This window comes from Mytilus trossulus, chromosome 1 (genome assembly GCF_036588685.1).
Source record: "Mytilus trossulus isolate FHL-02 chromosome 1, PNRI_Mtr1.1.1.hap1, whole genome shotgun sequence".
In the NCBI taxonomy this organism is placed as follows: Eukaryota; Metazoa; Mollusca; class Bivalvia; order Mytilida; family Mytilidae; genus Mytilus; species Mytilus trossulus.
The window spans coordinates 60,884,768-60,908,930 of record NC_086373.1 but is presented as its reverse complement, the minus strand read 5'-3'; the positions used below and the strand labels follow the sequence as shown (position 1 = coordinate 60,908,930).

The window sequence follows — 24,163 nt, the reverse complement described above, 5'->3', positions numbered from 1 at the left end:
AGCTCATTTTCAGCAAAGTTACAAAAGAAGGAACCAATTTTGTGTTAAATATCAACTTCATTTAGAGTTATCAACCTCATTCGTAAAACTTCATATACTGCAGTTGTGAACCAGCTATTATGGACAATTTGAGCCACATGGCAAAACAAGTTTATTGGCAAGATAGTGATTCTTTAGAAATGCCTGCTTCCTGAAATGCAAGAAGTCTGTTTAAATACAACACTTACTAGAGTAAATGGATAAGTTCAGCATTTAAATTTTTGATTGACAGAAAATAGATGTTTACATAAAATGTATATTCCTTTTTCAAAGAAACAAATTTATGTGAATTTTCAACTTGTACTTTTTTTCTTCAGGTGGCTATAAAAATAATAGATACAAGGAAAATCAAAGAGGAATATGTACAGCAAAATCTACATCGAGAAGCTAGAATACTGGGACAACTTCGTCACCCTAATATAATAAGGTTATATGAAACTCTAAAGGTTAGTAAAATATACAGTAAAATCTCCATTGGGAAGCTAGAATACTGGGACAACTTCGTCACCCTAATATACACAGATATAATAAGGTTATATGAAACTCTAAAGGTTAGTAATCAATTCTGTGTTCTCTTGTGAAATTAGTTCCATATTGCTCTCACACCAGACAGTCTTTTTGGTGGATTGCATTCCCCAAAAACACCTTCAAATACCTTAATTAGGCGTAAGAAATCTCAATCTATCATGAAAAATAAAAATAGGGATGAATCAAATGTCACATTAAAACAATTTGGAGAAAACTTATTTATAACCAAAAATGAAGATTGAATTTGTAAACTGTTTCTTCATAATTTACATCCCCCATTAGTTTAAACGAATCTGCCATTAACAATTGTTGTTCTTTCATTTTATTATAATAGTTCAATAATAGAAAATAAAAAAAATATGTTTATGATATCAGCCCTTCAAATCTTAATAAATGTCTAAATCTTAAGAGAGAATATTTTGTCCTTGAGGACTTCTGATTCTTGTAATGCATTTACACTAGTAGAAAATTGAGCATGTCTGGATTGAGAAGACATTTGAGAAGTTGTCAACACTATAATGTCCAAGGGGAAAGAAATGTGTGTGACAAGTCACAAGTAGATTGTCTAAAATTCCATTATGTTGTTGGTGATGACCAATGTTTTATCAGTTCCTTTGTTTCCTGCCAAGACAGATTATAGTCTGACAGATTCCGGGGAAGAATTAGTGCTCCCAGACATTTTATGGAAAATGGAAGTAACTTAAAGACTGGCTTGGAAACCCAGTAAAATAAAAAATGGATTAGAAAAGTAATTGATAATTGATTTCCAGGTATTATTTGTAAATGGCCACCAGACATTTCCAATATTTTTCTTCCTCAGGAAAGCAATTTTATAGTTGCTTTTGATTTCCCTCACACATTTAACAGACTGTAAAATATTGAATGTCCTTGATTTTGCATAAAATGCTTACAGTATAACAAATCAATTAATTGTTGAGATCAGCATATTTCATACAATTTGTTATATAACAATAATTTTCTTTATGTGATCAGCATATTGCATGCAATTTGTTATATAACAATATTTTTCTTTGCATGGTAACTGTTTTGTCATAAAATCTGCACATTTGATATTAACTAATGGTTCATTTTGAAATAGATTTTAAATCTGAAAGTTTCAAATTTAGAATGTTATGAAATTGACTTTTTTTTGTGGGTATTTTTGGGGTTATAAAACCAATTTTTCCTAAAAAGTTTCAAGCGTTTCTTACATATTTAAGTGCAATAGAATTATTTTGCACTACATCAACATCATGATCAGTATTTGAACTACACAGTACTATTATTGAAGACTTCCTTCCTCTTAACTTGTTCAGAGTCATTATTAAATGAGATATTATTGTTTTAGACTGTCAACTTCCTTATTTATGACAAAAGGCCTTCACTACATGTATCTGTTCTCAGACTCAATAATATTGAAGGTCATGTATGAAGTAAGCAAAACTTCAAACTTTAAAATGAAATGGGCTTTTCAGTATTTGAATCCTCAAATTATTGTGACCATTATTCAATCTTATTGTTTTTGGTAGGAGAAGGTATCTTATGTTCACAATTATATAAAAATCTGATTTCAACAGTACCACTTCATCTCAGCATCATGCTAAAGGAGATTCAAGATTGAGTGGAGAGCATACACAGATTTATATTTGACATTTTGTTTATTATATTAAGTTATATTAAAAATCACCCATAACTTCTATAATATTATATTGGTATAGTTATGAAAATTCTGAAAAGGGGGAATAACTCCATAATCTACAGTACATTCCATTGAAAATATCTACGACTAAGTCAAATTACTTTCATAACCAGCCAGTTAAGGAGAAGAATAGTTGAGACTGAGTTAGAAAAAAGTACTACATGTAGTGACATGGAACTCTGTACCTACATATGTACAGGGATTTGTTATATAGTGAAGCCTTTACACATCCTGGATATGTAAAATAAACACAAAAATCAATTGATATTTTTAGAAAGTAAAAATTCTACTTCATCAGTACAGTGACTAAAGAATTTGTATTCATCTTTTGTGACCCTATTATATAGAATAATAACTTATTTCAAATCAGGAGATTGGGAACTCAGTTAATTATTGATTGCTTCTATAATTTCTCAAATTACCTGAAATGTTTTTTTTTTACTTTAAGTTTGCTGCATAAATATTTAAAGCATTTGTAATTACAACCATATTATATAGTATTGAACTGTTTGCTTTGAGTTGTATTTTAAATGGATTTGCTCCAATTTTACACCTGGTTCTATGCCATGATAATATATAAGTTAGTATACATTTGTTGATATGCCTGAGGTGAATATGGTATTGATTACAGCTGCTTATGGGACATATAGAAAGCAGAAAACTTCTAGGTAACCTTTAGTCTTTGGATAGGATTATAAGGACATAACTTCTTGCGTAATCAACTATAAATCCTTATATTATTTTATGATTATTGTTTCTAAACAAAATAAGATTATGAAATATTTGTTCAATCAAGAACTTTATGGCTATGTTTATACTAGCATAGAAACAAGTAATCCAAGAAGGTTATGTAGCAGTCATAAGTTTTTTCTACCAGTAAAGTTCACAATGATCTTATCAGCAACAAAACCTCCTCAAACCATGTACTCAAAATTTTGCTATTGTTTTGGTTTTAAATTATAAAATTAAAAATGGAAATGGGGAACATTTATCAGGTGTCATGGGATACTAATGTAAAGTCAATAAAGGAATTATCAATTAGAGTCAAGATCATGTACTGTGGATTCATTATTATTCGTTGGATAATAATTTTCGTTGATTTCCTAGGTCCTGAAGAACCATAAAATTTGATTTTCAACAAATATAAAATTTCTATAGCCTTAATTGTATGCAAAATTGGTACCCATGAAAATAAATGAATCCACAGTAATAAGTTATGGGGGTATTGTACAACCCATTAACTGTGCAAATAAGTTTTCTGAAAGTGCTCATCTATTATTTGCCAAAACCTAAGACTAAAACTCTTGAACGAACAAGTGAGAAGATCTTCTAATGGTTAAAATACCGACAATCAAAAAAATTATATATTCTGAAAATTATTTTTTATTTTAGTTTAGCCTGTGAATTTTTTGTACAACACAATTTTTGCAAATAATGTATCAATGTAAAATAAAAATCACATTGCAATATTAGTGCAGATATTGAAGCGTTGTAAACAAAAATCACAAATGCAATATCATTTTCAGACCATTATTCCAAATGTCTTTGATAGATGATAACTTCTTTTTCCCAGTGGTAATATGATAAGACCTTGGTGTCTGTTTATAGACTGAACAACTGATTGCCATAATCTCTACAGAGCTACCTGTTTTCAAAAGGAAAAAAAGTAAGAATTGACGTCATGTATTGTTGGAATGATATTGATGTTACTGGCGGTTAATACTAGCTAGAGACAAAATATCTATCACTTGGCATGCTTCGTTTGATTTTAACATATTATTCCTAATAGATCAGGATTCAAACTTATTCATCCTTGAGATTTTAAACAAGCTGACAGAAATTATAAGAAATGAAATAGAATCTGTATTATTGTTGAGTGTTCATGTTGAAAAAGAAAGATTTTCTGTCTCATAGGTTTAGATTAAAAAGATATCAAGGCTTGCAATACAGGGAAAAAATGCAATCCTATTTTGACACAGAGTTTAAACAGTTAGGGTGAATCTAAAAACCAGAACTGAATATGTGTTTCTAGAGAAAGTAAGACAAACGTAGATAGTCATCTGTGCTTGTCATATAATTTGTCTTGAACTTGCTACTTGATACTGAAAGTTTAACTCCAGACACTTCAGCTTCCTTCACCTATAAAAACTGGCCACCATAAAATAGCCTAAGTGCAGCGCTTAAAAGTGGCGTTAAAACACCAGAAAATCAAAAATCAAAATCAAATCTTTGATTGGATCAAAGTACATTTATCAAATATTTTTGTCAATTCAAATGGGTATTACTTTTTTGAAAGCACTTTTATGGTCATTCTTTCAAGCGATCTTCATAAAACATTGTGTTTTTAAATGCCCATTGGAATTCTTGAACCTTGTTTTAATTCCAAGGTCAAGTGTCAAAGATCTGATTATGATATATATGAGGAAGTGGCAAAATATCCAGTATTCATCAACTTCATCAAATATTGAGTTATTGAGAGCAAGCTTTAAAATCCAACTTCATCAAATATTGAGCTATTGAGAGCGAGCTTTAAAATCCAACTTCATCAAATATTGAGCTATTGAGAGCGAGCTTTAAAATCCAACTTCATCAAATATTGAGCTATTGAGAGCGAGCTTTAAAATCCAACTTCATCAAATATTGAGCTATTGAGAGCGTGCTTTAATAATTTTTGATCTTAAATCTTTTTATAAATGAACTTTTAAACAAAAACTGAAGGCATCAAATGGTTAATGTATTGATATGGATGCATTGATACATTCAATTTATATGAAACAACAGCTCCTTTTATGCATATTTAACTCTAGTTTCTGGGAAAAAGGACCGAATCTAACATGTAAAATTGTCTAATGGATCAATATAAACACTCTTAAGTTCTTTGTAGCTGTTGGCATGCACCAAAAAATATCTTGAATCAAATTAACCCTTGGCAATTGTTGATTTTCTTTAGTAGGGTTAAATGTGGAAAATCAATGTCTTAATTGTAGTCTTGTTTTCCAACCAGTCATATAAACACCATGTATTGAATTAAGATAGATTTTTATGTATTTCCCACTAATTATACATCCTTGTTGTAACTATTGTATCCTAACAAATTCCCAGGATTGGAAATGGAAAATTTTGGTGGAATATGGTGGTACAGCATTGATAATGGACATTTTGACCCATATTATGTCACAATTAGAAGTGTCATTCATATTTTCAGCTACAATTATATTGAATTTATATAAGTGAAGAATCAAGGCTGTTTTTATAATTGAATTTATTTAGTCAATATTTCCTCCTATTTAAGACTTTGATTAGTTCCCAGATAAAAGAGTCGATTATATTCTGTTTATTTTTTATTTTTATATGTTTAAAGTCTGAGTTGAGTTTGTTTGTGGAAAAACTGCTCATAGTTGGAATTTATTTTATTTAAAGAAATCTTTGTTTTCAAAATTCCAATAGGGAACATACTTTAAATAATTGTATCAATAAAACAATTTTTTTAGATGTTTCAGCCATGGAAAAATTCATGATTAAAAAGGAAATACAAATGTAGTGTCAGCCATGTAGTTGAAAGGAAAAATGAAGAACTGAAGAAGGCCAAGGGCTTAAACATAAAAAAAAATTGGTTTATTGATACAATTAAAGAAATCTCAAAAACATTATATATATGGATGAGACTTGAATTAGCTGCCTTCATGAATACAAGGAAAAGTGTGGTATATTTATGGCACGCAACAAAGTTGTCGGTGCCATATAGTTTTACCCTTCTCTGTCATTCCATCATTCCGTAATTCTGTCATTCCATCATTCTGTAATTCTATGATTCTGTCATTCTGTCATCCCACAACAAACCAATATACAGAGTTTTTTTCTAAACGCCTTCAAATATTGGGTGATTTTTAGTATTACAGGCTTTGGACTTTGATAAATTGTTGAAAATCACAGTTATACAGACTTTTTTTCTAAACGCTTTCAGATATTGGGCTGATATTTGTAAATATAAAATAATTCAGAATATTTTTATCATGTATTAAAATATGAATACAAGGAATAGTGTTGTATTTTTATGGCCCCGCAATGAAGTTGTGGGTGCCTGGCATATAGTTTTATCCTTGTCCGTCATTCTGTATTTCCGTCATTCTGCAACAAACCAATATACAGAGTTTTTTCTAAACGCCTTCAGATATTGGGCTGATTTTTGGAATGTGAGTTAACCGTGATGAGTTCCAGATCAATTTTAAGTTTTGTTCTGCTCCACTAATTTTTGCCAAAATTACGAGCTTTGGACTTTGAGAAATTGTTGAAAATCACAGTTATATGGGCTTTTTTTTTAAACGCTTTCAGATTTGAGCTGATTTTTGATATGTGAGACCATCATCATGTTTGTGTCCACAATTATTGTGTGATTGAAATTGCAGATTTTTCAACTTTTGAAGAAGGGCCATTTGTGTCGTTTTGGTATTATGGTATTTTCTGTCTATCCATTTACTGATGATGGTATGATGGTATTTTCTGTCCATTCACTGATGATGGTATAAGTGTATTTTTTGTCTATCCATTCACTGATGATGGTATGAGGTTTTTTTTTGTCTATCCGTGTACGTCTATCCATTTACTGATGATGGTATGAGGGTATTTTCTCTCTATCAATTTACTGATGATGGTATGAGGGTATTTTCTGTCCAATCACTGATGATGGTATGAAGGTATTTTCTGTATATCGATTCACTGATGATGGTATGAAGGTATTTTCTGTCTATCCATTCACTGATGATGGTATGAAGGTATTTTCTGTCTATTCATTCACTGATGATGGTATTATCTGTCTATCCATTCACTGATCATGGTATGAAGGTATTTTCTGTCTATTCATTCACTGATGATGGTATTATCTGTCTATCCATTCACTGATCATTGTATGAAGGTATTTTCTGTCTATCCATTCACCGATGATGGTATGAGGTTTTTTTTTGTCTTTCCATTCACTGACGATGGTATGATGGTATTTTCTGTCTATCCATTTACTGATGATGGTATGAGGGTATTTTCTGTTCATTCACTGATGATGGTATGAAGGTATTTTCTGTCTATAGTATCAATTTACTGATGATGGTATGAGGGTATATTCTGTCTATCCATTCACTGATAATGGTATTTTCTGTCTATCCATTCACTAATGATGGTATGAGGGTATTTTCTGTCTATCCATTCACTGATGATGGTATGAAGATATTTTCTGTCCAATCACTGATGATGGTATGAGGGTATTTTCTGTCTACCTATTCACTAATGATGTTATGAGGGTATTTTCTGTCTATCCATTCAATGATGATGGTATGAGGGTATTTTCTGTCTACCCATTCACTGATGATGGTATGAGGGTATTTTCTGTCTACCCATTCACTGATGATGGTATGAGGGTATTTTCTGTTTATCCATTCACTGATGATGGTTTTTTTTTGTCTATCCATTTACGTCTATCCATTTACTGATGATGGTATGAGGGTATTTTCTCTCTATCAATTTACTGATGATGGTATGAGGGTATTTTCTGTCCAATCACTGATGATGGTATGAAGGTATTTTCTGTCTATCGATTCACTGATGATGGTATGAAGGTATTTTCTGTCTATCCATTCACTGATGATGGTATGAAGGTATTTTCTGTCTATTCATTCACTGATGATGGTATTATCTGTCTATCCATTCACTGATCATGGTATGAAGGTATTTTCTGTCTATTCATTCACTGATGATGGTATTATCTGTCTATCCATTCACTGATCATGGTATGAAGGTATTTTCTGTCTATCCATTCACCGATGATGGTATGAGGGTATTTTTTGTCTTTCCATTTCACTGACGATGGTATGATGGTATTTTTTGTCTATCCATTTACTGATGATGGTATGAGGGTATTTTCTGTTCATTCACTGATGATGGTATGAAGGTATTTTCTGTCTATAGTATCAATTTACTGATGATGGTATGAGGGTATATTCTGTCTATCCATTCACTGATAATGGTATTTCTGTCTATCCATTCACTAATGATGGTATGAGGGTATTTTCTGTCTATCCATTCACTGATGATGGTATGAAGATATTTTCTGTCCAATCACTGATGATGGTATGAGGGTATTTTCTGTCTACCCATTCACTAATGATGGTATGAGGGTATTTTCTGTCTATCCATTCACTGATGATGGTATGAGGGTATTTTCTGTCTACCCATTCACTGATGATGGTATGAGGGTATTTTCTGTCTACCCATTCACTGATGATGGTATGAGGGTATTTTCTGTTTATCCATTCACTGATGATGGTATTTTTTGTCTTTCCATTTACTGATGATGGTATGAGGGTATTTTTGTCTATCCATTTACTGATGATTGTATGACGGTATTTTCTGTCTATCCATTTACTGATGATGGTATGAGGTTATTTTCTGTCTTTCCATTCACTGATGATGGTATGAGTGTATTTTCTGTCTATCCATTCACTGATGATGGTATTTTTTGTCTATCCATTTACTGATGATGGTATGAGGGTATTTTGGTCTATCCATGCACTGATGATGGTATGAGGGTATTTTCTGTCTATCCATTCACTGATGATGGTATTTTTTGTCTATCCATTTACTGATGATGGTATGAGGGTATTTTCTGTCTATTCATTCACTGATGATGGTATGTTGTATTTTCTGTCTATCAATTAACTGATGATGGTATGAGGGTATTTTCTGTCTATCCATTCACTGATGATGGTATGAGGGTATTTTTTGTTTATCCATTTAATGATGATGGTATGAGGGTATTTTTTCTCTATCCATTCACTGATGATGGTATGAGGGTATTTTCTGTCTACCCATTCACTGATGATGGTATGAGGGTATTTTCTGTCTTTCCATTCACTGATGATGGTATGTTTTGTCTATCCATTTACTGATGATGGTATGAGGGTATTTTCTGTCTATCCATTCACTGATGATGGTATTTTTTGTCTATCCATTTACTGATGATGGTATGAGAGTATTTTTTCTCTATCCATTCACTGATGATGGTATGTGGGTATTTTCTGTCTACCCATTAACTGATGATGGTATTAGGGTATTTTCTGTCTATTCATTTACTGATGATGGTATTTTTTGTCTATCCATTTAATGATGATGGTATGAGGGTATTTTCTGTCTATCCATTCACTGATAATGGTATGATGGTATTTTCTGTCTGCCCATTCACTGATGATGGTATGAAGGTATTTTCTGTCTATAGTATCCATTCACTAATGATGGTATGAGGGTATTTTCTGTCTATCCATTCACTGATGATGGTATTTTTATGCACCACCTACGATAGTAGAGGGGCATTATGTTTTCTGGTCTGTTCGTTCGTCTGTTTGTCGTCTGTCTGTCCGTCCGTCCGTCTGTTTGTTCGTCCGTCTGTTACACTTCAGGTTAAAGTTTTTGGTCAAGGTAGTTTTTGATGAAGTTGAAGTCCAATCAACTTGAAACTTAGTATGCATGTCTCTTTGATAAGATCATTCAAATTTTAATGCCAAATTAGAGAATTTATTCCAATTTCACGGTCCAGTAAACATAGAAAATGATAGTGCGAGTAGGGCATCTGTGTACTGTGGACACATTCTTGTTTGTCTATCCATTCAATGATGATGGTATGAGGATATTTTCTATCTATCAAATTTTCAGTGTTGGTATGATGGTATTTTCTCTGTACAATGATATTTTCGCCTGTATTTTCCGTCTATCCTTTTTCATATGAAGAATAATGATGCTATAAGGATTTTTTTTTCTGTCTTACCATTTTCAATAACTGTATAAGGGTATTTTCTGTCTATCCTTTTTCAAATGAGGATTATGATGCTTTAAGTTTTTTCCTCTGTCTATCACCTTTTACAATGATGGGATGAGAGTATTATCTGTCTATCATTTTTCCAGTGAAGAATTATTATGCTATAAGTTTTTTCTTCTGTCTATCACTTTTTACAATGACAGGATGAGAGTATGATCTGTCTAACCATCAAAGCATGCAGGTATTTGTTGTCTTTCCATTTTCCAATGATGACATGGTTGAGTGGTCATTGTATTTTCCCTATACAGTCTTGGAATTTGATTTCATTTAGGAATTATTCCTAGCGAAAGCAGTTCTACAGTATAGCAATGAATGCACTGAAGCGGAAGTTATTTCACATTAGAATTTAATAGTCTGGATTGTGATCATTGCTTGTTGATTAAAGTAGAAGTCCATCCAATTACTCAAAGTAATCCTTTTTTGTAATGGAATATATCTGATAACAGAGCTGTCTTTTATTGGGTAGGGTTTGTTTATTAATGCCAGTTTATTCTTCCTGGCCATCAAATACAAGTCTGTCCCGATAGATGTTGTCTTTCATTGAATAGAAAACCAATATTATGCAATATTTCCAGAACAATATTACGCTCTATTATTCACTTTATTTTAATAACGCACTATTCACAATGATATATTTAATCGATGTAAAAAACGTTGTGCTTGATTGTTACCCAGCAGCGTCAAACCACCACAATTTAGATTTCATAAAGCAAATTTTATTTGGTCAGATAAATGGGACGAGTGAAATTCCACAGCAGTCACAAATTAAATCATCATATATAGAAAGAATAGGTCTCATTATGGACATTCATTGAATTGGTGATGAGTTTGTATTTGTCCCTTAGGATTCTCTGTATCGAATTCTGAGTTTGTTATTCCAATAATCAGATTCCGTTTTCTTTTGTTACGACAGCCTACCCAGAAACGACTTCATTATCATGCAGCATATGTAATTGTTAGTGTTCGCTGTGGGGCAACACTGACCTTTGGTATTAATTTGTGTATCATATGATTGATATTGGTTGTGCAACATGTAAACTTTTGTTGTCTATACAGTATTAGAAAGTCATAAATTCAGGATTGACTATTTCATAAATGGTTGTGAAAACCCTGTCTAGGCTTTCATCTGTTTTTGGTGAATTAGCTGATTTAATTTCTTATTTATAAACAATTTTGAGATGCTTAAGTAGCTGAATAATTGACATTTTCTTCGATAGTTTAAACTCTAAGCACTTTGTATAAAATGTTTATTAAAAGAAGATTGTACTGTTAAACCTGAATGCTCAGTGCCGACATTATATTATACATTTCTTATTAAATGTTATTAACTTGAACAGGGATGTTTTGTAGCTCACATGGCATTGAGGGAAACAAGAGCTTTACTATTATGTGGTGTGTTATGCCTGCAGGCTTTCTGTTGCCAATGGCTTATCTAGCAAACGTACTGCCAAACAAAATGATTATATTCTGTTTTTCACAATTCATTTAAATTTTTAGCATTCAAACTTTATTTTCCATCTTCGCTCTACAGTATATAATCAGTTTTATGGAATAACACCCTCTTTCAAAAATCCTGAAGCAGCCCTTGGTTGTATGTCTTCTATACTTTATACCAAGTTCATCCCTTATCATCCTTGGTCTGGGTGTGTTAGGGTAAATATTTGACTGGGATAATCAAAATTACTGTACAATCCACCAAACTACATCAACATTATCAACAACCAATACTGATATCATCTGAAAAAGTAGGCCCAAAACAAACCAATAATAAACAACATGACATGGTCCAGATATCATGATAGCCTGACTTGGAAAAGTATGGTATTGTTATAAGTTTTATGTGTATCTTTTTTACCTATCTAGATCTGACTATTTGTCATAATACTAAAACACGCAATTAAAAACTGCACCATGCAACAAGGAAAAAAAATATGACACATAATTCAGGAAGCATGGACAAAATTTGCTCTACAGGTACATATAAGGCAGCTGTAGGTGTTGATTTACCTAATATAGATAATTATACTAACTTGAACATCCAACCATGGTTACATAGGTGGAGTTAACCATTGTGTGAAGCACCCCCAACCATTGTTACAAAGGTGGAAAACCATAGTTAACCATGATGTGAAGCACATCCAACAATGGTGTAAAGCACACCATGCCATGGTTACAAAGTTGGAAACCCATAGTTAAACATGGTGTGAAGCACATCCAACCATGGTTAAAAAGTTGGAAAACTATAGTTAACCATGGTGTGAAGCACATCCAACCATGATTTCAAAGTTGGAAAACAAAAGTTAACCATGGTATGAAGCACATCCAAACATGGTTACAAAGTTGAAAACCCATAGTTAACCATGGTGTGAAGCACATCCAACCATGGTTACAAAGTTGGAAAACTATAGTTAACCATGGTGTGAAGCACATCCAACCATGGTTACAAAGTTGGAACACCATAGTTAACCATGGTGTGAAGCACATCCAACCATGGTTACAAAGTTGGAAAACCCATAGTTAACCATGTTGTGAAGCACATCCAACCATGGTTACAAAGTTGAAAACCCATAGTTAACCATGATGTAAAGCACATCCAACCATGGTTACAAAGTTGAAAACCCATAGTTAACCATGGTGTAAAGCACATCCAACCATGGTTACAAAGTTGAAAACCCATAGTTAACCATGGTGTAAAGCACACCCAACCATGGTTACAAAGTTGAAAACCCATAGTTAACCATGGTGTAAAGCACACCCAACCATGGTTACAAAGTTGAAAACCCATAGTTAACCATGGTGTAAAGCACACCCAACCATGGTTACAAAGTTGAAAACCCATAGTTAACCATGGTGTAAAGCACATCCAACCATGGTTAAAAAGTTGGAAAACCCATAGTTAACCATGGTGTAAAGCACATCCAACCATGGTTAAAAAGTTGGAAAACCCATAGTTAACCATGGTGTAAAGCACATCCAACCGTGGTTACAAAGTTGAAAACCCATAGTTAACCATGGTGTAAAGCACACCCAACCATGGTTACAAAGTTGAAAACCCATAGTTAACCATGGTGTAAAGCACATCCAACCATGTTTAAAAAGTTGGAAAACCCATAGTTAACCATGGTGTAAAGCACATCCAACCATGGTTACAAAGTTGAAAACCCATAGTTAACCATGGTGTAAAGCACACTCAACCATGGTTACAAAGGTGGAAAACCATAGTTAACCATGATGTGAAGCAGGAAAACCATAGCTAACCAAGGTGTAAAGCACACCTAACTATGGTTACAAAGTTGGAAAACCATAGTTAACCATGGTGTAAAGCACACCTAACTATGGTTACAAAGTTGGAAAACCATAGTTAACCATGGTGTAAAGCACATCCAACCATGGTTACAAAGGTTGAAAACCATAGTTAACCATGGTGTAAAGCACACCTAACTATGGTTACAAAGTTGGAAAACCATAGTTAACCATGGTGTAAAGCACATCCAACCATGGTTACAAAGGTTGAAAACCATAGTTAACCATGGTGTAAAGCACACCTAACTATGGTTACAAAGTTGGAAAACCATAGTTAACCATGGTGTAAAGCACATCCAACCATGGTTACAAAGGTTGAAAACCATAGTTAACCATGGTGTAAAGCACATCCAACCATGGTTACAAAGGTTGAAAACCATAGTTAACCATGGTGTAAAGCACATCCAACCATGGTTACAAAGGTTGAAAACCATAGTTAACCAAGGTGTAAAGCACACCTAACTATGGTTACAAAGTTGGAAAACCATAGTTAACCATGGTGTAAAGCACATCCAACCATGGTTACAAAGGTTGAAAACCATAGTTAACCATGGTGTAAAGCACATCCAACCATGGTTACAAAGGTTGAAAACCATAGTTAACCATGGTGTAAAGCACATCCAACCATGGTTACAAAGGTTGAAAACCATAGTTAACCAAGGTGTAAAGCACACCTAACTATGGTTACAAAGTTGGAAAACCATAGTTAACCATGGTGTAAAGCACATCCAACCATGGTTACAAAGGTTGAAAACCATAGTTAACCATGGTGTAAAGCACACCTAACTATGGTTACAAAGTTGGAAAGCCATAGTTAACCATGGTGTAAAGCACATCCAACCATGGTTACAAAGGTGGAAAACCATAGCTAACCATGGTGTAAAGCACACCTAACTATGGTTACAAAGTTGGAAAACCATAGTTAACCATGGTGTAAAGCACATCCAACCATGGTTTGACCATGGTTATCCATGGTGAGCTATGGTAACAATGGCCAACCATGGTTGTATTTTGACAGTGACAACACTGAATTACATTCTGCTGACTTGGGACAGGTATATACAGAACTTTAATGGGTTAAATGCTCCCCTTACCTGGGGCAGTGTCTATTTGTATCACATAAGAACTGACTTTAGTCATCTGATTGGTACAAAATATAAAAAAACCACCTTAACAAAACACAAATAACACAAAATACAGATCTAAGAGCACTCTAGTTTAGAGCAAATAACAACACACATAAAATCTTGTACCTAATACTGAAATTTTCATTTAATTCTTATTTCCAAATTGTTGACCATTTTAGGTATTGTAATTTGCATACTTCTTTTTAGGTACAATTCCATTATTTCATATATATATTTGGAGTGAACAAACTCTGTAGTAATTCGTTATTCTGATCACACAAGATGCACTTTTGATATTATATATGTTTCTAACTTAATGTTTAATACTTATTTCTTTGGAACACTTGGGAATTATAAACAATTACTTATTATCGACAAAATCCCACATGTTTTAATTATTCAATATCTTATCTTTGTGAAAAAATAGGGCTTAATTTATGGCTCCACTACCGAATTCCATGGTGGATTATTACATGTGTAGGTTATGGTAAAGAAATGGTACATTATATATACCATTACAAGATCTTAATTACATCTTTTGTTCAAGTACCAGATATTAATTATATAATGGTATATTAATATGGTATTGTTTGCCAAGGTGAAAGGACTCGAGCGAATTGTAAACATTGTTGTTGATGATATATATTTCACGGTAGATATATACTTCCTTTATTTGGTCACATAATACTTGACCTTTTGTTGCATGATCTTACTGTTGTTGATGGTAGGGAAGCATTATAGTGAGACCTTTATTATTGATAACACAGCTTTGATGCACTGATGTCAAAAGGTTAAGAAGAAGTGAATTACCAAATAGTCAACAACGTTATGTAATGTTCTATCAGAAAACATATTATTAACAAAAATTGAATGGAGTTGTCTCATTGGCACTCATATCACATCTTTATAAATCTATGGAATCCTGATTTTTGGACATTTTTTTAAAGTGTGACATTTTATTTTTGGCTAACCTATCAAGCCACTATTTTTTTTAAATAACCAAGGACTTGTATTATGAGTCTTACTTTACTATAAAAATCCTTGCAATAACAGAAATAGTATAATTTGTTTTGAATTTACAATATTTTTAAAGTTTCTAAAATATTTGACCAGTTAGAGATGATGAAAACCATGAAAAAAAGCAATGAACTAGTTGTAGTTACATAAATGTTTTGTTTAACAGCGCCAATGCAAAAAATATTTTGAATTCAAAAATGAATGTTTATGTGCATTTATTATGCAATTTTTTTATGTGCATTATTAATTGTTCTCCATCAAATGATGCATGCCATTAATGGAAATGTCATATTATATGAGAGTTCTAATTAATGTGATCTTATCACTGTTTTCAATTATAAAATTGTCTGAAGTAGATTTAATCTCAGACTACTATAGAGTTGTCTCTGATTCAGTACTATCAAATAGTACATGAATACTAAAAACTCAAAAGTGTGTAAGAAGTTTGTATTTTATTTGTTTTTCAATTGCCATAAGCAATTGGTCAACTGAGGAATACTTTAATGTAAGGTGTCCATGTCTGTCTGGTAGGATTTATCTGACCTTCACTTCATTGTCATAGATCTTTAAAAATGTTTCAGATTATGTGATACTTGTTGTAAAATCTTTTATCTTTAGGACCTTCAACATAAAATAATTGTTTTTTAAGTTAATTACAGATGAGACATTTCACCATGTGGACTCTAATGTTGGTTATTTCAATTTGTTGGGTTGCTGTTTCATTGATGTCACCCAATCATTTTTATTTTTTCATTCACATTTTCCATCAACAAGATATTAATCCTGAAAAACTTTATTCATTATACTTTTTGAACTTGGACAATTCATATGACTGTTCATTCTTTTCAAGAATATTTTCTGATTGATTTTTTTCAAATGGGTTGATTATGTATTTTTTTATATGATTTGTAAAACTAAATACAGAAATGAGCAGTTCAAGTAGATTTCCTTTAAATAAGGCTATAGATACTGGTGGTATCAGTGAATTAAAATAAATAAAATAAAATAGGGCATCCTGAATTGACAGATGATGGGCTTGTCATTCTGACATTAGTGAAGCTCAATATCTGTTAAATTGATGGACAATTTATACACAACACAATTTAAGAATAATGTTTATTATTAAAATATCAAAACATACTAAATCTACACATAATATTAAAATAAACTGTAACATAACAGTACATATCTTTCTACATGGCAAGACTATAAACATTATAATACATTATTGGCTTTCTTGGGGCTACTCATTCACTTAAAAAATTTGGCTTAATTTTAAAAATCTTATCAAAATATGAGAAAAATGAATATTTCAAACTAATCAAAATATGAGAAAAATAAATTTAAAAAATTGTTCCTGAGGCGATCCCCAGGAATGAGCCTATTGTTCCTCGGCAGGAATGAACCTATTTCCTGGGGCGACCCCCAGGAATGACTTATGTTCCTCGACAGGAATGACCTATTGTTCCTCGACAGGAATGACCTATTGTTCCTCGACAGGAATGACCTATTGTTCCTCGACAGGAATGACCTATTGTTCCTCGACAGGAATGAGCCTATTTCCTGGGGCGACCCCCAGGAATGACTTATGTTCCTCGACAGGAATGACCTATTGTTCCTCGACAGGAATGACCTATTGTTCCTCGACAGGAATGACCTATTGTTCCTCGACAGGAATGACCTATTGTTCCTCGACAGGAATGACCTATTGTTCCTCGACAGGAATGAGCCTATTTCCTGGGGCGACCCCCAGGAATGAGCCTATTGTTCCTCGACAGGAATGAACCTATTTCCTGGGGCGACCCCCAGGAATGAGCCTATTGTTCCTGGGGCGATCCCCAGGAATGAACCTATTTGTTCCTCGACAGGAATGAACCTAATTCCTGGGGCGACCCCCAGGAATGAACCTAATTGCTTCTGGGCGATCCCAGCGTAGTAAAAATACTACTTTAAACTACCTATTTGTTCCTCGACAGGAACCTATCTGATGTATTATTGAATTGGGGGAGTATGATTCCCCTGGAATTAAAAAGGCAAAAATACACATATCATTTCTATATGAGTAGCCCCTTAAACATGAAGTAACAAATATGTACATTTGAAAATAACAAACTAGAAATATAATAGATCTTTCACAATGTAATATAGCAATTTCAAATCATTCTTTATAACATCAATTATAGATATATTTTCGACTTCGCTTGAGTGAATGCATGGAAAACACTCATCAGCTATATGAGAACAAAAACCAACTACTCCGCTATATGAATATTCTTAAATGTTTAGTCAGAATTTAATTATAGACCTGACTGTAACTAAATAACTCTTTCAGTACTTGTAGCATATTTATCCAATCATGACCTGTAGACTAAATACCCAGTTAATGCACAGGTGTTGTAGGGGAAGGCGGGTGGGATAGCTAATTGTTCTTGCATCCGATACATCGATGCGTTCTCTCAATTTCATCAACAATACTCTAACCCCCCTCTAGGGCACTATTCCTAATAATCTAAAAATAAATGTTATGCAATTGCCTAAGAATAGACTAAGATATGGCCTGCTAATCTTTGATGAACAGATGCATTGTATTGTGTATAAACTATAATTTAATAAATCAAATTTCCTTTTATACACAACACAATTTAAGAATAATGTTTATTATTAAAATATCAAAACATACTAAATCTACACATAATATTAAAATAAACTGTAACATAACAGTACATATCTTTCTACATGGCAAGACTATAAACATTATAATACATTATTGGCTTTCTTGGGGCTACTCATTCACTTAAAAAATTTGGCTTAATTTTAAAAATCTTATCAAAATATGAGAAAAATGAATATTTCAAACTAATCAAAATATGAGAAAAATAAATTTAAAAAATTGTTCCTGAGGCGATCCCCAGGAATGAGCCTATTGTTCCTCGGCAGGAATGAACCTATTTCCTGGGGCGACCCCCAGGAATGACTTATGTTCCTCGACAGGAATGACCTATTGTTCCTCGACAGGAATGACCTATTGTTCCTCGACAGGAATGACCTATTGTTCCTCGACAGGAATGACCTATTGTTCCTCGACAGGAATGAGCCTATTTCCTGGGGCGACCCCCAGGAATGACTTATGTTCCTCGACAGGAATGACCTATTGTTCCTCGACAGGAATGACCTATTGTTCCTCGACAGGAATGACCTATTGTTCCTCGACAGGAATGACCTATTGTTCCTCGACAGGAATGACCTATTGTTCCTCGACAGGAATGAGCCTATTTCCTGGGGCGACCCCCAGGAATGAGCCTATTGTTCCTCGACAGGAATGAACCTATTTCCTGGGGCGACCCCCAGGAATGAGCCTATTGTTCCTGGGGCGATCCCCAGGAATGAACCTATTTGTTCCTCGACAGGAATGAACCTAATTCCTGGGGCGACCCCCAGGAATGAACCTAATTGCTTCTGGGCGATCCCAGCGTAGTAAAAATACTACTTTAAACTACCTATTTGTTCCTCGACAGGAACCTATCTGATGTATTATTGAATTGGGGGAGTATGATTCCCCTGGAATTAAAAAGGCCAAATGAAATGAGTTCATTAATGAAAGAATGAAAGCCCCCAAGAAATAATAATGCTTAAAAACACATATGTAAAAATAAACAACATTACCAAAACATTAATTTCAAAATGACACATTATCTGTTGTGCTTTAGAAATAACTCTCTTATCAGTTCTTATATGTCTGATATAACAGTCCGATGACCATCTACCAAGTGTTTGTATGATATGATCTTCAATTCCCGCTGCTGCCGCTGAAGATTTTAAAAACAACACATTTCTGTTGTGCTTTAAAAAGAACCCTCTACCAGTTCTGAAAGAGTGATAACAGTAATCACTTCTCTCTAACCCAGACGGATAAAATAACTCTGTCTTACATAGTTAAAATTCTTGCGTTTAATGCTTAAAGAAGTGTGACTGTAGTTCTGACACATTAACTATGAATGCATGAATCAAGGTATCGTCCTCCTTATATATTCAGTTGCTATATAGTTCTGAAGTTGCTTCAAGATATGCTGTCCTCATATTCCAGTGCTTAATAGTTCTGAATTCTGCATCCGAAAACGAGAGGTTAATAAACAAAGTTGAACTGTTGTCTAACACATTTAACTATATATGAAGGCAGGCATCAGGGTATGTTTTCTATATAACGGTGCTATAAAGTTCTGAAGTCTTCATCCGATAAAACGAAGGTTTTAATATCTGTATCTGTATTTTCCTGTAAAATAAAAGAAAAGAAACAACCTGGGAAGTCTTAGTAATCCTTAAACAAGAGAGTCTAAGTGGAAATACTAGCTGAGTCAAATATAACACATTAATACATAATAAAAGATAATATGACCTGTGGCGATCCAGCAGGCATAGTACAATACACATAATTAATTAACCTGTAGCGATCCAGCATGCGTAGTACAGTATACATTAAGATAATGAATGATCTGTGGCGATGCAGCAAGTACCATACGACCTGTGGCGATCCAGCAGGTGTAGTACAATATACATAAAAAGAATGAAAGACCTGTAGCGATCCAGCAGGTTCGACCTGAAATATAATATATATAACTGTACTGTATGAAATGTACACCTGGAGAGATCCCTGCATGTGTGGAGCAATCTAGACTAAAGATATAAACATGATAAATACTGTGTGCTACATGTACTATGTGCTGAAATATAATACATATAAAATAAATACCTACATGTATGCATTACTATACTGAAATAATGAATGACCTGTGGCGATCCAGCAGGGGTAGTATGACCTGTGGCGATCCAGCAGGCGTAGTACAATACACCTAAGTAAAATAACCTGTGGCGATCCAGCAGCTGTAGTACAATACATGTATACATAAATAAAATTTCCTGTGGCGATCCAGCAGGCGTAGTACAATATATATAAATAAAATAACCTGTGGCGATCCAGCAGGCGTAGTACAATACACATAAATAAAATAACCTGTGGCGATCCAGCAGGCGTAGTGCAATATACATAATAAGAAAATGACCTGTGGCGATCCAGCAGGCGTAGTACAATACACATAAATAGACAGAATGACCTGTGGCGATCCAGCAGGTGTAGTACAGTATACATAAAGAGAATGAATGACCTGTGGCGATCCAGCAGGGTAATACGACCTGTGGCGATCCAACAGGCGTAGTACAATACACATAAATAAAATTACCTGTGGCGATCCAGCAGGCGTAGTACAATATATATAAATAAAATAATATAACCTGTGGCGATCCAGCAGGCTTAGTACAATACACATAAATAAAATAACCTGTGGCGATCCAGCAGGTGTAGTGCAATATACATAAGAAAATGACCTGTGGCGATACACCTGGAGAGCCCTGCATGTGTGAAGCAATCTAGACTAAAGATATAAACACAATAAATAACTGTGTGCTACATGTACTATGTGCTGAAATATAATAGATATAAAATAAATATATACATGTATGCATAACAATACTGAGAAATGTCCATCTAGAAGATCCTGGAATGTGTAAAATAATCTAGTATAGAGATAGCAAATAGAATAGCGATATGAACATGATAAAAACTGTGTGCTTCATGTACTTTGTGCTGAAATATATATACATTTAAATTCATATAATTCTAATATACCGTACGAAATATACACCTGAAGAGATCTTGGACGGTTGTGGAACACTCAGGAATAAATATAAATATGATAAAAACTGTGCTATGTGATGAAATATCATACATATAAAATAAATACATATGACTGAGAAATGTCCTGGAAGGTGTAGAATAATCTAGAATAGAGATACATGTACATGTAGCAAATTTCCTTTAGTTAACAGGAGACAGACAAATGTATCAAGTTAAACAGATAAAAGTGAAACCTTTTGAAGGTGTTCTTGTCCTTGATTGTCCTGACGCCTACAGAAAGCATGCAACACAGGTTTTCAACATTTTATATTCTCAAATGATTGTGATTTTAGTGTGATCAACCTTTATATAGAAAACAATTGAAAATGAGGGAAAATAAATCCGTGATTGGAAATTGATTTAGTAGGTTCACATCATATGGCTGGTTTGATTAAACTTAATTGATCCTTTTCTGTGTGCAGTTCTATCGGAATTGTAAAATGGGTAAAATGGTGGCATTGGTAGTTGTCAGATAGGTGACACTGTATCAATTATATCAAGACTGAGTAAAGGGATCAATATGTTTGCTTGTTTCATCCTTCCATGACTGTTGATAAAAGACGTTTCTATTTTCAGTTTGGTTGATGTACAGATAGTTAAAACAGAAATAAAACTGCATTTAAATTTAAACTGCCATTTTGCATGCTAGTTTGCATGATACTTATCACTTAGGCTCATTAAGACGAGAGGAACAAGTGCTTTGACAATTAAAGACTTAATTTTACTTTTAGAAACTTGTATGTAAACTATGAAATACATGCTTAGATCAAATTTCAGATAGCTATACTTCAGGTCTTATAGCATGCCTGATGGTGCACTCAAGTAGATACATCTGAAGGGATGTACAACAATTACAGACAGATCAAAAAGGACAAGTTGCGTTTTTAATTTTTACCTTTTTCAGACCCTTGCTTATATTTTTAATCGACTGAACAGTGCTCAATATAATTTGAAATACAATTAGACCAAGACAAGAATGATGAAACCTCTAAAAACAAGATCAGTAGACAAATAATGCTATAAAATACCCCTATAGATGCAGGCAAAAAAATTATGGTTTCACTATATTGGACCTGACCCCAGGGTTCTACCAGCTAGATGTTTATTGTTATTTCAAACAAGGAATAAAAAAAACTTGGTGGTCCTTTTAGCTTATGGTCAGTTAATCTCATCATCAAATGTCCCTTTATAAAATAAAAACTTGGTGGTCCAAAATATGGCTTAATGTCAATTAATCCAATTAAAGGTCCGTTTGAATAAAATCTTAGTGGTCCTTTTTTGATTAATCTCATTAATCTCATTAAAAGTCCATTTGAATAATTAGCAAGCAGTTAATATTGATTCAGTCGATAAAACATAATATTCCCCATATTTAACCCGATTAATCTGTTAAAGTACTAGGTATTTAATCCACTTTCATGGTAGTGTATATAATGAGTAGTTCACCCTTAAATCTGATAATCAAGTCTGTCCTTCTCTCAAGTAATTGATGATATCTTAACATGAAACCATCACCTAACAATTGTTAAAATGGAAAGGTTTTGGATGAAATATTTTGTTCAGTTGGTATCATTTTCTCTATTAACCTTGTGTTAGCGGATACTTTCCGTTTGAAATTAAGCTTGAAATGTTCCTCACCTTACACAGATGGATGAGCTTCAATAGAAAACAGTTATCGGCGGCTCCAAAATATAGTGAAAATTTGATATTTTAAAGATAGGGGTTGGGTACTTTTAGTGCTGGTATGTCAAACATAGGTTTTTGTGTATTGTCTTGGAGCTTTAAGGCTTACAATATTAAAAAGTTTAACATCTATGATTTATGGTCCTCCAATGGCCCATGAAAATACAGTATTGAGTGAGTTTCGCTTTTTGCGTTTAAGGTATTATAAATGTGATATCATAAGACAATCTTGCTTTCTCTGTTAGTTAAGTGACAAAGTAACCTTCATTCCGTTTTTGTCACCCATCCCTGTGATAAGATCTAGTTTGCTTATGTTACCTTTGTGGTATTGTTATTAACGGTGATAAAGCATTTCCATTGAGAAATTAATTCATGTTGTTATTTCATCAATTTAAGTACTCACTGATCCATTTTGGTTCAATCTTTTTAAATTCAAATCTATTGTCTAATAGTTATGCAGATGAATAAGTAACAATAGTTCTGTGGTTTCTGAAATCTTATTATTTTCCAGTTAGTTTGTACAAGTATAAATGCTGTAGAGACTTGCATCAGTCAGATTTGGGTTTTGTAATGTTTTATGTAATACATTGATAAGTTTTAGCTGACCTTGCAAAATTTAGTTATCCTTTTATAAAAGCAAATGTTTGAATTAGGATTTGTGCATTGTTTACTGCACAATCAATAGATCTTTGTAGTCATACTTCTTCAATATTTGAACTGTTTTTTTGGCAGATTTTAAGTATGATGTACAGAAATTTGTAATTGCTGACTTTGTTGTATAATTACAACACAAGCATGTTTGTCTACTTCATTTAATTTCAATACAAGCATGTTTGTCTACATGATCTCTTTCATACAAGAAACACAATGTTTTGTGATCTTCACTGTAATTCAATATGTTGTTGATTATATATAAAGTTACTGAAAACAGATTATTTCCTTTAGTTGTCCTTTTTATCACATTTTAAATTGTTTATATGAGTGCATGAGATCACCCTGAGTTTTTAATTTAGTTTAAACATTTATTTTTAGTGGATTGGGAAACAAGTTTTGCAACTTATATTAATCCCTTTCCACTTTGCGGTTGCGAGTGCTGCCTTGTAGCGGCATCTAAGCCTACTCTTTTTCGAAATCTACAAGGGTGTCTTTAACGTGCAAGAGATATGGCTCTCTCTTAACAT

At 33.3% G+C, this 24,163-nt stretch overlaps 1 protein-coding gene across 3 annotated transcripts in view; it reads left to right on the top strand.

Annotated features, from left to right (window-relative positions):
• LOC134681014 (uncharacterized) overlaps positions 1 to 24,163 on the top strand; it is a 117,257-nt gene that overhangs the window by 6,479 nt on the left and 86,615 nt on the right. For 2 of the 3 annotated variants that reach the window (XM_063540382.1, XM_063540375.1), the window contains exon 2: positions 357 to 485. In XM_063540382.1, coding sequence (XP_063396452.1) covers positions 357 to 485 — 129 coding nt within the window. Of the gene's footprint in view, positions 1 to 356; positions 486 to 567; positions 591 to 24,163 lie in introns of those variants that run through there. The other variant, XM_063540390.1, reaches the window with a different exon arrangement.